This window comes from Somniosus microcephalus, chromosome 1 (genome assembly GCF_052327205.1).
Source record: "Somniosus microcephalus isolate GS21.2 chromosome 1, FLI_Smic_1.0, whole genome shotgun sequence".
NCBI classification, from domain to species: Eukaryota; Metazoa; Chordata; class Chondrichthyes; order Squaliformes; family Somniosidae; genus Somniosus; species Somniosus microcephalus.
The window spans coordinates 136366259-136381590 of record NC_140987.1 but is presented as its reverse complement, the minus strand read 5'-3'; the positions used below and the strand labels follow the sequence as shown (position 1 = coordinate 136381590).

The 15332-nt window shown below is 45.3% G+C and overlaps 1 protein-coding gene across 5 annotated transcripts in view; it reads left to right on the top strand.

The window, feature by feature from the left end:
• LOC147124369 (beta-1,3-galactosyl-O-glycosyl-glycoprotein beta-1,6-N-acetylglucosaminyltransferase-like) overlaps positions 1–14556 on the top strand; it is a 111417-nt gene extending 96861 nt beyond the window's left edge. For 4 of the 5 annotated variants that reach the window (XM_085986037.1, XM_085986026.1, XM_085986006.1 and 1 more), the window contains one exon: positions 12942–14556. In XM_085986037.1, the coding sequence (XP_085842163.1) occupies positions 13063–14349 (1287 nt within the window). In that variant the 5' untranslated portion in view covers positions 12942–13062 and the 3' untranslated portion in view covers positions 14350–14556. Of the gene's footprint in view, positions 1–2485; positions 2592–12941 lie in introns of those variants that run through there. The other variant, XM_085986048.1, reaches the window with a different exon arrangement.
• The last annotated feature ends 776 nt before the right edge of the window (positions 14557–15332 follow it).

Genomic DNA, 15332 nt, shown 5'->3' with positions numbered 1-15332 from the left:
TAGCGAGGTGGACCGTCGGGCTGAAGGGCTTGGAGGGTTCGAGATGTCCGTTGTTCAGGTGAGAGATGGGTGCATGAGTGCAGAGGTAAGTGTGTTTGGTGAGTGTAAAGTGTTCAAAAGTTTTACTTTACAGCCTTCCTTCCTTCAGGTCTCGGGAGTCCCTCATCTCACCGGCACAGAAAGCAGAATGGCCGCAAGCTGTCAAAAGTTACAGCATTCAGCTTTCTGTTCTGGAGAGATCCCTAAATTAGACTGAGAGGAAGGAGTTAACTTAGTGTACAGATTCAGTGTTTGACAGCTTCAAAGAGCTGTCAAACGCTGATATTTCATCTGTCAAAAGCTCTTGACAGATGAAATGTCAATCTGTGATGTCACCTGTTGCCGGGTGGCCCTTAATTGGCCTGTTGAGCCCGCTGGGCGGGCTCAACAAGGTCAATCAAGGGAAAATCACATGGGTTGGCCACAACTCGATTGAAGCGGGACTACAACCCCGAAAGTTGTAGCCCCGCCTCTTACACTCCTCCAGTATCAAAATCCAGCCCTATGACTCTATCAGGTTACCCCTCAGTCTTTTCTAGAGGAAAGAGCCCCAGCCTGTTCAGTCTTTCATGATGGGTATAAGCTCTCAGTTCTGGTATCATTCTAGTAAATCTTTTTTACATCTTCTCCAGTGCCTCTATCTTTTTTTTATAATATGCAGACCAGAACTGTTCACATTACTTTAAGTGTAGTCTTACCAATGTTCTACTATACAAGAGCAACAGAGATGGGAGACATCTCACATGGATGTATTAGGTTATTCTTATTAATAATATAAGAGCCAGTAATGTGATTGTAAGTGACAGACTTACTGAAGCACCTCTGGCACTCGCTCTAGTATTATCGGACATGGAGGCCTAAGATTTTCAATATGCCTGATCGAGTCAGCACAGCCCAATGCGGCGGACCAGTGCAAAGTCCGTTGAGAGTCTACACACAAACTGTGCATAAGGCTCATTAGGGCCAAGAAAATGATTGATGTTTGGGGACCAGTCCATAATGTGACTGGAATGCCTGAGGAGTGCTCTAGTGCCATGGCACCAGCTGGCAATTGATGCTGAAGGGAAGGCCTCTGTAAGAACCAAACAAATTCCCCTGGCTTGCTCTTTAGCCTTCTATTGCCTCTGCTCTCCCCACCACCTTCTTCCCCTTCACCTGAGAAAAACCTCCTGCCACTCGATCACAGCCAGCAGCCTGTTGCCTGGTGCCCAGAATTACAATCCCTGCCCCTCCTCCCCCAGCCACACCCTCCCAGACACTGCTCTTGGTGTATCATGAGTGACACGAAAGTGCAAGAAAAATATTGAAATAGGTTGGCCGTGCATTATGGGGTGAGGTCACTTCACCCATGCGTAGATGCCCAGATCTCTGAACAGTGCCCTGTAGTAATTTACCAGCTTGGTTTCAAAATGCAGATTTTTCATACTACTGTATCAAAATCCTACAACATTTCAGGCTAACTGGAAGGGATATTTACCTTTTTAAGAGAGGTCTGCTTAATGATCCTGTCGGCCCCAACTCGAAAGCAGCTGGTCTTCTTTTGTATGGTAGTAGCAAAAAACAAATTAAATATCAATATCTAAGTCAGATATCCAGGCCAAAGCTTCTCGTGTAACAGCGTGGAGATCTTGTAGGCTGCCTGCAAATTTCCTCTGAGGGCAGGGTTTGATGATGTGCTCTAGGGTCTGATTAGGAGCACATTTGCATGATGGGGATGCTTTAATCTTCCATCTATAGAGAAGGTGGCAGCATCTACCATGACCGGTTTTGAGGCGGTTGACGTTTGTCCATTGTTTGTGAGGAAGGTTTAATCCTTCAGGTTGTACTGTAGGGTCCTCTATAAGGACTCCATTCCGTATGTCACAGTTCTTCCAAGCATTTCACCATCAGTCATCAAGGCTGAGGGGTGATCGTTGAAGGGCTTTGGTGACTGGTAGAATAGATCTAAGGAAGGAAAGAGACGATGAGATTTTGTACGAATTTCAGAACGTGTTAATGTTTAATAATTTATAAAACATTGATAACTTGCAGGTTTGTCATGAAACTGAGAGAATGCATTCTCCAAAATGATCAAAACAGAAGTGAAAACTGCCACAGAAACATAACTACTTTTTATCTAGATGACAGTCTGCTGGTTGCTCACAGCCCACCTATACATATATTTATCAGCTGCTGCTCTAAAACAGCTAGTACAGAGCTCCAGTGTGTTTTATGTAGCAGAACAGTGTAATCATGCTAGAAACTTTCAGACACTCTGCCTTGGTTTCATCAGCTGATTCACAACAGTCCCATGTGAAAATATATTTATTTAATGCATTGAAATTTAATTAAATTACATACAGTATCTTGTACATGTCAATTGACTTTATGCACAATCAGCTGAAAGTGTAATTAGTCAGTTTTCATGCTGTTCACAACTCTTTTTCCCTGGGTCAGGACATGTTGTTGGAATCAAAAACAATTCTTGCAATCAGAGGCAGTTTGGTCAGCTGAGTATTGGCCTTTTGGATTTTCTGGACCAAATGCAAATTGCAACTGAGAATGCTGCCCATGTAAGTAAAACTATCATTGGCATGTAGCTTTGTTTCCACTATTATGATCTAGGGTACATTGTCAGATTGCAGACTGGTGCAAAACTTCAGTCTTTATTAAACTGCTGATCAACCTATAACACAAGGCTGACCCAAAAAGCATATCAACAATCCATAATGTTATAGGGGAAAAGCTTGGAATGAAAGTGGTTGAACCATGCATACAGGTCTGCTCAGTGATACAAATGGGGCCCACCTGGAGGTCCACGTCTGGATGACTATTAAAGCTCCTGCTCAATTATACATTTTGAGCCCTTTAGATAATGTGGTGGCTATTTTAAGGGAGTGGGTCATTGAAGGGCATTAATAGTTGGGACTGGTCAGATAGACAGCAGTCTTTCCTGTGTTCCTAATAACTTGTTATAGGTTGGCTGCTAAATGCATGAGTATCATACAGTTATTAATACATAAAAATTCAAAAATGGCATGTTCCCTTACCTAAGTTTTGACCCTTAATCTGACCAAAATGGTATGTAGCACTGTTCAGCCAATTTGTGAAAAGCACAGAAAAGGTTCAGGGTGAGTACACAGCCATACTTCACCTCATTTGATGAGAGAATTGGGTCAAATGTATTAACATCAGCAATGACTCTTTAAGGGAAACAATCCCAAGTGGTTTGATGTTAATGATATAGTATTCATTATGTTAAAATAATTCATAAAGGGCTTTAACATAAACATATTAACCAATGTACTAAGAATAATGAATAGAGAACATTAAGCCCTGTAGAAAGCAGAATTGGAGAAATGCATTGAATTTAAGAATACGTGGTAATCCAGACTACTCTTGAAAGTTATTAGTAAACTGCTAACAACTTGCACTCACATAGTGCCTTTAACATAATCATTTTGCAAGGTGCTTCACAGAGGTTGAAGGAAAAACTGGAGGGGATGACCAAATGCTTGGTCAAACTGGTGGGTTTTAAGGAGGGTCATAACGGAGAAGAGGGAAGTGGACAGGCAGAGGGGTTTAAGGAGGGAATTCCAGAGCATGAGTCTAGGCAGCTGAAGGCATAGCTACCTATGGTGAGTAAAGAGAGGAGAGGCTGCACCTGAGGCCAGAGCCAGAGGAATGGAAAATTTAGAGGGGGTGGGGTGGTTGTAGGGCTGGAGGTGATTACAAAAATAGGGAGGGTAAGGCAATGGAGGGACTTAAATTCAAGGATGAGAATTTTAAATTTGTGCCCTTGAAAGACCAAGAGCCAATGTATGGGGACGGGTTATGGGCAAGCTGGACTTAGTGCGAGATACGATATCGGCAGCAGAGATTTGGATGAGTGAAGTTTATGGCGGGTCAAGGATGGGAGGCCAGTCAGAAGACCATTGGAGTAATTGGGCTGGATTTTGATACTGGGGCGGGCTGGGGTCGTGTAATCCGCATTTCGTGTTAGCCACCCGATTCTAAATCGCTGTGGGAAAATGATGCTATTTTAAGTTAATTGGCCAATTGAGTTCCAACATGTGGGAACCCATGACCAATGAGTTTTCCCAGGTTGAAAGTCGCCTCCAGTGACGTCGTCATTGCTGCTGCATTTAAGGTCTGCAACAAGCCTTACTTCTTCTGCAGACTGCCAACCTTTTGCCCTTGCATGTTAGAGGCACCTGCAGGAAGAATGGCCAGCCAGAGACCTAGGTCTGCACCCTGCTTTGATGACGTTGCCCTGCAGGCTTTAGTAGAGGGAGCAAGAGCAAATAGAGGTGCTCTTCCCTTCAGGGAGGAAGAAGCCTCCCCAGCAAACTAAGGCTATGTGGATCCAGGTGGCAGAGGAGGTAAACTCTTTGTCAATAACCTGCAGAACCTGGCTTCAGTGCAGGAAGAGGTTTCATGACCACCTGCACACTGGAAAAGTGAGAGTGAATTTCACATTACCCTCAATCTGATCCCCATTGCCTCTCCTCACCAGCACTCCGCTTTAGCAATCTCTTCCTCCACATCCCACTTGACACTGACATCCATGCACCTTTACCCATTCCCTCTCTCTCTATATGGTCACATTCACCTAACTATTCGACTATGCAGCCCTCACACTCCCTATCACTGTGATGCAATTACAACTTCCAACACACAGGGAGGGCCCTTGGTCTTGCCACCTCACTCTATCTTTGTATCCTTCTAAGCATCTATGCTATGGATTCTCTACACTCACTCCTTCATTCTCACTCAAACCCCACTTGTCTCCCTCATTGCAGGAAAAGAGAGCTCACAATAAGAGGGAAAGAGTGAGGACAGGAGGAGGGCCACCCTCAGTTGCCCAGCTCACCACCTGGGAGGAGGCGGTCCTGGAGATCGTGGGAGTGGAGTAAGATTCCCAAGTGGGGGACGGACAGATGGGCGCATCACAGCAAGCTGATGACAGAATAGTTTTCCATCTCTCTCAATGACATGAGCCGCTGATAATGATTCTGAAGCTCTAACAGATGGACTTATGATCATCTGCAATATGCAAAGTGCATGTAACCTTGGCCTCACATCTCTGACTCTTTCCTTTACTCCCCCACAGGGCCATCGCAAGCACCCGTCCCCACTATCCAGGAGGACGAGTATGAGCCTCAAGACTCCTCGGAGGAAGCTGCAACCTCTGAGGGCGCAGCGTCAGCAGAATTCACCGCACCCAGCACCAGCGCAGACACTCACACCTCGGAGGGAACATCGCAAGATAGAGTAGTGTTGTCACCTGGCGTATCACAGCTCACAAGTGAGCATCAGCAGATTGTGGAGACAGGGACAGTAGTGGAGAGTCCTAGTCGGAGGGCGCAGGACTGTGCCAGCTCGGCTCACCTGCATGTCGACCCTCTGCCTCTGGGTCCATCCATAAGATCAGTGGTGCTGAAACTCCAGGAACAGATGCAGGAGTCTCTGGCAGGTTTTGTCTCCAGGGTCGCTGTGAGTGTGGAGCGAATGGAGGAGTCCATTGCGAACATGAGCAGAGCATTTGTGGAGTCATTGGCGCATGAACGCATCACCACGGAAAGGATGGCAACTTCCACGGAGGTGATAAGTTGCCAGAGTGCAGAAAACATGGTGAGTGTTCTGAATAGAATGACATCTCTGGAGGAGCGATGGTCAACTATTGAACAGAGAAAACAGACCTTCACGGAAGTCCTTCTGAGTAGGACTGCCAGTGCAGATATGGGTCCCCATGGCCCCCCTGATGTGCAGCAAGGTGCTCTCAAGCCATTTGCAAGCACTAAGGGGGAGCTGACCCATGAGAGGGAAGTTGGTGGCAGACATCAAGGAAGTGGGGGCTCCTCGCCAAGCGCTCACACTTCCATGCCACTGCATAGCCCTCGGTCAGCACCCCACCAGCGTCCACACCCAACTGAGATCGGCGTCTCAGCCGCTGCACAGCCGCAGGAGCAGCAGACTGTTGATGAGCCCTCAAGTTCGCAACCCCAGAGGACACCCACCAAAGGTGTCGAGACAGGAGCAGCAAGAAAGTGAGCAAGGGGCCTCCACATCTGCTGAAGCCACAGGGGAAGCACCACATAGGAGCACGCGTAAGAGAAAGATACTGCACAACTAGTCACTTGGGTGAAATTTGATGTTTTATGTTTAAAAGCCATCAGATGATTACTGTAAACAAAAAATCTGATGGCTACTGTTGTAGTTGTGGCGTGTGTCATTTCGCAAATGGGACTTCCACATTGAGGGCTTAGGATTACTTGCAATTGTCAGTATGGTGGTCAAATTGCTAGGAATCCGCTGGTCCTTGGCCATTGTCGATACTCGGGTAAGAAGCTGCGAGGCAAAAGTGCTTGATTAGTTGGTTAGGCTAAGCAAATCTGGCCAAGATGAGTGCGTTCCTTGCATCCCGGGCAGCAATGTTCTCGTGTACTGCTGCCGCTGGTTGATGGGCCTCTGCAAGATGTTCGTTTTCGCTCTCTTTTTCTCCTCCTCCTCCTCCTCCTCCTCGAGAGGATTCGAGTACAGGAACAAGGATGTCTTGCTGCAGTTGTACAGGGCCTTGGAGACCACACCTTGAGTATTGTGTGCAGTTTTGGTCGCCTTATCTGAGGAAGGATGTTCTTGCCATGGAGGGAGTGCAGCGAAGATTCACCAGATTGATACCTGGGATGGCAGGAATGACGTATGAGGAGAGATTGGGTCGATTGGGCTTATATTCGCTAGAGTTTAGAAGAATGAGAGGGGATCTCATTGAAACTTATAAAATTCTAACAGGACTAGACAGACTAGATGCAGGAAGGATGTTCCCGATGGCGAGGGAGTCTAGAGCCAGGGGTCACAGTCTAAAGATAAGGGGTAAGCCATTTAGGACAGAGATGATGCAGTCCGTGTCCATATGCAGCAAGACCTGGACAACATTCAGACTTGGGCTGACAAGTGGCAAGTAACATTCGCACCACACAAGTGCCAGGCAATGACCATCTCCAACAAGTGAGACTCTAACCATCTCCCCTTGACATTCAATGGCATTACCATCGCTGAATCCCCCACTATCAACATCCTGGGGGTTACCATTGATCAGAAACTGAACTGGACCAGCCATATAAATACTGTGGCTACAAGAGCAGGCCAGAGGCTGGGAATTCTGCGGCGAGTGTCTCGCCTCCTGACTCCCCAAAGCCTTTCCAACATCTACAAGGCACAAGTCAGGAGTGTGATGGAATACTCTCCACTTGCCTGGATGAGCGCAGCTCCAACAACACTCACCATTCAGGATAAAGCAGCCCACTTGATTGGCACTCCATCCACCACCTTCAACATTCACTCCCTCCACCACCAGCGCACTGTGGCTGCAGTGTGTACCATCTACAAGATGCACTGTAGCAACTCGCCAAAGCTCCTTCAACAGCACCTTCCAAACCCGTGACCTCTACCACTTAGAAGGACAAGGGCAGCAGACACATGGGAACATCACCACCTACAAGTTCCCCTCCAAGCCACACACCATCCTGACTTGGACCTGTATTGCCGTTCCTTCACTGTCGCTGTGCCAAAATCCTGGAACGCCCTTCCTAACAGCACTGTGGGTGTACCTACACCATATGGACTGCAGCGGTTCAAGAAGGCGGCTCATCACCATCTTCTCAAGGGCAATTAGGGATGGGCACTAAATGCAGGCCTAGCCAGCGATGCCCACATCCCATCAATGAATAAAAAAATAAAAAAATTCTTCACCCAGAGAGTGGTGAACCTGTGGAATTCTCTACCACAGAAGGCAGTTGAGGCCAATTCATTAAATATATTCAAGAAGGAGTTAGATATATTTCTTAAGGCTAAAGGGATCAAGGGGTATGGGGAGAAGGCAGGGACAGTGTACTGAGTTTGGATGATCAGCCATGACCTCATTGAATGGCGGAGCAGGCTCGAGGGGCCGAATGGCCTACTCCTGCTCCTATCTTCTATGTTTCATCTGAGGAGGTTATGTGACGAGCTACTTGGTCCTCAGGAATCTGCAAGACATGACGCTGTGCCATGTTGTGAAGTGTATTTGGATTTCCAGAAGGCATTCGATAAGGTGCCACATAAAAGGTTACTGCAGAAGATAAGATCTCACGGGGTTGGGGGTAATATATAGAATGTATTTTGGGATGGTTTCTTAGAACATTACATTGTGGAACCAACCAGGGAGCAAGCTATTTTAGATCTGGTAATGTGTAATGAGACAGGATTAATTAATGATCTCAGAGTAAAGGATCTCCTAGGGAAGAGTGATCATAGCATGATAGGATTTCAAATTCAGTTGAGGGTGAGAAACTTGGGTCTGAACCTAGTGTCCTAAACTTAAATAAAGACAATTACAAAGGTATGAAGACACTAAAAGCATCCCAATAACAATTGATAATCAAGGGGCTATAGGGAGGGAGGAACTTAAAACAATCACCATCACTAGAGAAAAAGTACTAGGCAAACTAATGGGACTAAAGGTGGACAAGTCCCCTGGACCTGATGGCCTACATCCTAGGGTCTTAAAAAGAAGTGGATGCAGAGATAGTAGATGCGTTGGTTGTAATCTACCAAAATTTCCTAGATTCTGGAGAGGTCCCAGCGGATTGGGAAACCACAAATGTAACGCCCCTATTCAAGAAAGGAGGGAGGCAGAAAGCAGGAAACTATAGGCCAGTTAGCCTAACATCTATCATTGGGAAAATGCTGGAATCCATTATTAAGGAAGTAAGAGGACATTTAGCAAATCATAATACAATCAAGCAGAGTCAATATGGTTTTATGAAAGGGAAATTGTGTTTGCCAAATTCACTAGAGTTCTTTGAGTGTAACGAGCAGGGAGGATAAAGGGGAACCAGTAGATGTCGTGTATTTGGATTTCCAGAAGGCATTCGATAAGGTGCCACATAAAAGATTACTGCATAAGATAAGATCTCACGGGATTGGGGGTAATATATTAGCATGGATAGGGGATTGGCTAACTAACAGAAAACAAAGTGTCAGGATAAATGGGTCATTTTCAGGTTGATTTACAATCTTATGCAAGTTCAGCAGAAGAGCTGCAGAATCCCTGACAAACAGTGTAAATGGTGCTTACAATATGTTTCTGGGATTTCTGCAGCTCTTCTGTTGAAGTTAACAATGAACAAGTGAGAGAACCTCCGCAGAAATTCACCCTAAAGTCTCAGACTGAAAAATTAAATGAGTCATATTCAGGGACTGAAAGCAAATTGAACCAATGGAATGAGTGATGAGATTGAGGAAAACCTGACCAGAAACACACACATTTATTTAAATGGTATATGTCATTTTTTATAGTGCAGATCAATTCACTGCAATTACCATTGAGTTGGAAGGCAACAGCCGAGAATGGCCAGTGAAAAATGCATTTCCCTCACCATCTAGGGTAGCACTTGCATCCCTTCAGGAATTTCTGAATTAACATTTACCAATAGCTTTTCAAGTAGAACAGAATCTCCATCAATCTGTTAGCTGATGTAATCGGCATATTTTTATTTTTGGTTTGTTTTCCATGCTGTCAAGTAATCAGCTGGAGCAACGGCCACGGAACTCACGCCTCAGGTTGACAGACATGGTTCCCGAGCTGCGTGAATCCTGTGCCCATGCAGGAAAATTTAAAAAGTAGGGGCAAAAGGCTCTTAAGTGCCTGTAAACTACCTCATAATCATTTCATTTGAGTCCCCCGCTGCTGCAGGTCGGGTCGGCTCCACGATGAGATGTGCCTGTGGGAAAGGCATGACTGAGCGAGATGGCAACGGGTTCCAGACCCGCTGTCAAAAATAACAACTTTACCACCCGACCCGCCACCCATCTCGCCCGCTACCACCCCAGAAAATTCAGTCCATTGTCTTTGGTCCCCGCAACTAACTCTGTTCCCTTGCCAGCATTTCCATCCCTCTCCTGGCAACTGTCTGGAAGCTGAGCCAGGACATTCACAACCTTGGTGATGTGCCTTCAATAACCACAAAACTAGAAGTTATAGACTTTAACAAGTTGGCTTTTAATCACTAAGATCAGAGCTAACATCTCAACACACCGACTGGCTCGCAGGAATGAGTCATACAGATCCTGGGATCTTTAAGTAAGAGAAGTCAGGGGCGGAGCCAAGAGCCAAGACCTGGAACCTTCCAGGTTAGTCAGGAAAGAGGAAGTGAAACTGTACACCGTGTGGGGGAGGGTAATATACATGAGTGCAAAACGAATACAGGCAAGACAAGCAGATTTCATTACACTTGGTATTGTGTTTGATGCCAAGATGATCTTCCAACCACAGATCTGCTCCATCACCAAGACTGCCTACTTCCATCTCCGACCCTGCCTCTAGACCTGACTCTTCCAATGCTCTCCTGGCCAGCCTCATATCATCCACCCTACATAAACTTCTGCTCATCCAAGACTCTGCTGCCCGTATCTTAACTTTCACCAAGTCCCATATGCCCATCACCCCTGTGTTTGCTGACCTACACTGTCTCCCGGTCTGGCAACACCTCAATTTTAAATTCCTCATCATTGTTTTCAGATTCCTCCGTAGCTTCACCACTCCCTAGCTCTGTAACCTCCTCCAGCCCTACAAGCCTTCAAGATATCTGCACTCCTCCAATTCTAGCATCTTGGGCATTCCAAATTTTAATCACCCCACCATTGGCAGCCGTGCTTTCGGCAGCTGTGCTTTCAGCTGTCTTGGCTTTGGAATTCCCACCCTAAACCTCTTTGCCTCTCCTCCTTTTAAGATGTTCCTTAAAACCTACCTCTTTGACCAAGCTTTTGGTCATCTGCCCTGATATCTCCTCCTGTGGCTTGGTGTCAAATTTTGATAATTTTCCCATGAAGCGCCTTGGGACATTTTGTTACATTAAAGGTGCTATATAAATGCAAGTTGTTGTTGTTGTTTAAAGGCACCAACTCAAGTGGATAAAGCCATAAAAAAAGCTAATGGAATTCTGAGTTTTAATGCAACTGGTATAGAATATAAAATTTGAGATGTAATGGTGAATTTATATAAAACCTTAGTAAGACCACAGTTAGAGTACTGTGCAGTTTTGTGCTCCACGCTATAAGAAAGATGCTGAGGTAATAGAGAGGTTACAGCACAGATTCACTAGGATCTGGTATGAGGAAATATGAAGAAATACTTGAACAATTGGGCTGGATTTTCATTCGGCAGTCGGGAAGGAGACGGGACTACAACTTTAGGGTTTTAGTCCCGCCTCCATCAACGTCCAGCCAATCGACGCGATTTTCCCTTGATTGACCTTGTTGAGCCCGCCCAGCGGGCTCAGCAGGCCAATTAAGGGCCACCCGGCAACAGGTGACGTCACAGACTGAAATTTCATCTGTCAAGAGTTTTTGACAGATGAAATATCAGTGTTTCACAGCTGTTTGAAGCTGTCAAACACTGACAGTCTGACTTCTAACCTGAGTCCTTCTACACAGACTCAGTTAGAACTGTCACCGGCAATGAAAGCTGCAGGCTGTCACTTTTGACAGATCGCCGCCATTCAGCTTTCAGTGCCGGCTGAGTGATGGACTCCCAACGCCTAGAAGAAGGAAGGCTGTTAAGGTAAGTACAGGTAATTTAAACTTCTTTACACACTTTAGACACACCAAACACACTTACCTTTGCACTCATGCACCCATCACTCACCTGAACACCGACATCGCGACCCCTCCAAGTCCTTCAACCCGACGGCCCGCCTACTCTAACCTGGCGTGGTTTGGAGCCGTCGGGAATCCCACACGACACCCCTCAAAATAGGGATTAGGCTAAAAACTGCTTGTTAACAGGCAGTTAATTGGCACAAATCCCTTCCCGCCTCGGGTCGGCGGATCCCAGTGCGGGGCGGGTACCCGTCTCCTCTGAAACTTACGTGGAGGTGGGTTTTGGGCGGGATGGTGTCGGGACCCCCGAATTCGGGATTTTTGCCCCCAGCACACCTAAAAGCCCACCTCACGGCACACTGAAAATCTGGCCCGTTGTGTCTGATTTTGTTATGAGAGAGATGAAGGGGTGATTTAATAGAGGTTTTTAAACTTATGAAGGGATAAGACAGGATAGATAGAAAGTGACTGTTTCAGTGATTGAGTGGTGTAGATATAAGATTAGATGTAAGAGAGTTAGAACAGAGAGCTGGAGAAACTTTTTTTAACCCAGAGAGTTGTGAGGCTCTAAATCAGAATTGGTGATTAAAACAGAGACCTTGTCGATGTTTAAGAATAGAGCGGATAGGCGGTTGAAGGGGAAGTGAATAAAGAGATATGGGAGTGGGTGGGCATGTGGGATTAGGTGGGCTTGTGTGGAGGATAACGCCAACATGGACTGGTTGGGCTGAGCAGTGTGCTTCTGTGTTGTAATTTCTATATAATTAACCAAAAATAAATTACTTTTTCAGTGTTGGAAAGTACCACACATAGCAAACATTCCTGTGATCTGATAAAGACTCAAAATTAGTTCCGCCTTCTATGTTTTTGCCCAACAATTAAAATTAAATCTGTAGTACCTGTCAAAAATATATCAAGAAAAACTTTTGTGGATGTAATGTGGGAGAGCTGCATATTTTCAAGATTCAAAATGTTCTTCACAACAACCATTACTGATGTACTTGGTATTCCATATTTATTCTCATTGTTAACATTACAGAAGTGCATTTATTCATCTTCATTATAGCAAGAAGTTAAAATTGTCTCTTAGCTACAAGAATTAGTAGGTTGTTACGCTGTTTACCTTACTCATAATGCTTAATCCTCTCAAAGCATTTTAGTTACATTTTGATTATAGGAATTGTAGTGTATATTTTCATACCATTGACAGTTTTGTGCATCGTTACAGCTTCAATTATTTATTGAACATACACTGTGATTTTTGTGTTTCTATTTTGTTACAGTTATCTCAATCTTTTATGAGAGCCAAAGATTACACTCTACAGTGAAGGCTTGATTGGCTAAGTGGAAAAGAAACTGATGACGAGCAAAAGATAAAGTTGAATATATTATAAGGGACCAGACATGTTGTACAGAAGACTGCGGTATTTCAAGTATAGGCTGTTTCAATGGATTCTGACAGGAATCTGCTGTTTAGTGACATTAATGTTTCTTGTAAGCCGTGACAAGGGTCCTGTAAACCAGTACCGAAATTTGCAGCTTGTTGAAGAGGACCCCAGATATTATGTAAACTGCACTGCCATTATCCGTGGAGATGAAGAGACAATAAAACTGGCTAAACTTCAGACCCTCTCAAACATATATAAAAAACGTCCTGTGCTGAGTGAGAAAGATTACATAGACTTGACCAAACACTGTGCCAACTTCACCAAGTTACAAAGATACATCACATTTCCACTTGGCAAAGAGGAAGAAGAATTTCCAATAGCATATTCAATAGTAATCCATCACAGAATTGACATGTTTGAAAAACTTTTACGGTCTATATATGCACCTCAGAATTTTTACTGTATTCATGTTGACAAAAAGTCACCTGAGACCTTCTTGGATGCAGTTAAGAGCATTGCCTCGTGCTTTGACAATGTCTTTATTGCCAGCCAGCTTGAGAGTGTAACCTATGCGTCCTGGAGCAGGGTTCAGGCCGATATAAACTGCATGAAAGACCTCCTTCAAAGGAATTCAACATGGAAATACTTGATCAATCTATGTGGCATGGATTTCCCCTTAAAAACTAATTTGGAAATAGTGGAAAAACTCAAGGCCTTAAAAGAAGTAAACAGCCTAGAAACAGAGAAGACCTCAACCCATAAAGAAAAGAGATGGAAACATCATTATACGGTGGTGGATGGGAAAATAAAGGATACGGAAACTAATAAAGAAACTCCTCCAATTGAAACACCAATGTTTTCAGGAAGTGCCTACTTTGTTGTTAGTAGAAGTTTTGTGGAATATTTATTTAGAAGCCCTAAAATACAGAATTTTATTGAATGGGAAAAGGACACTTTCAGTCCAGATGAACACATGTGGGCAACACTCCAAAGAATGCCTGATATTCCTGGATCAGTCCCTGTTAATAACAAATTTGATGTCTCTGACATGAACTCTTTAGCAAGGCTGGTAAAATGGAGCTACTTGGAAGGCGATGTTTCCAAAGGAGCACCTTATCCACCCTGCACTGGTATACACGTCCGTTCAGTGTGCGTATATGGAGCAGGGGATCTGAAATGGATGCTGCAACAGCATCACCTATTTGCCAATAAATTCGACACGGCAGTTGATGGCATTGCACTTCAATGCTTAGAGGAGCATCTAAGACGTAAAGCTGTTTTCAATCTTTTAAGCTATATGTAGGCATGATCTTCCTAAAGATCTGTGGGTGAAATTTCTCAATGGGAGCATGCCTGTTTTTCTTCATACTTAATGATGTACAAACACATCATGGGGGCATGTAGCTTTGAAACATATGGCCCCTGATATTGACTGGTGGGTTGCGGAGTTTTAGCTACACCGTGCATCTATTTTTTTCAATGGGAAGTAAGACACCTACTGCTGCGTTAGTGGGATCTTGAGGGGGGGGGGGGGGGGAGGTCCGATCTCCTTTCCCGGGGGATGGGTGGATCTGGGGGGGTCCGAGCCCCGATCCCAGGTGGGGGTCAGATCCCCGATCCTGGGGTTTGGGGTGGGGGGGCAGTGATGGCAGGGAAGAAGTTAGCTTGGTGGGCTGGCGGGAAGCAATCCTGCTCCTCCTGGCCCACATGCAGTGCTCTAAAGGCACTTCCCTTTTCCCTGAAGCTGTCCTCTCCTCCCTTGAGCTGCGCAGCCAGCCAGGGTTAAACCTGTAGGACAGGTAAAGTGTGAGGCTCCCAGCCTCATTATAATATTTAAATGGCCAACCCACCTCCTGAGAACGGGTTGGCTGCCCAACCCCTGTCCCGCCTCCGTTAAACCCGAAAGTGGGTGGGTTGGGGTCTAGTTTGAGATTTTAAAAAGTTTTACATCTCACCCAACCCACCCCTTTTTGGGGGTTAAAATCTGCAGGTCCTGCGCAGGCCGCTCAATAGTGTTATAATGGGAAAAACCGTGCATGCGCTAATTTTGGGGGGAGGGTCACGTGTCCCCTTAAAATTATCATGCATGCGCGGTTCTTTCCATTATAACGTCATTGAGTGGCCTGCGCGGGACCTGCAGATCTCTGCGCGGCCACGTGGCCAGGCATCTTAACGGGAACATTGCCCATGATTCCTGCAACTGCAAGTCTGTTTGCAGTTAGATATGGAGAAAAACAGGCACTCTCCTATATTTCATTTAAAGAGTAGTTCCATCAAATTTGCCAG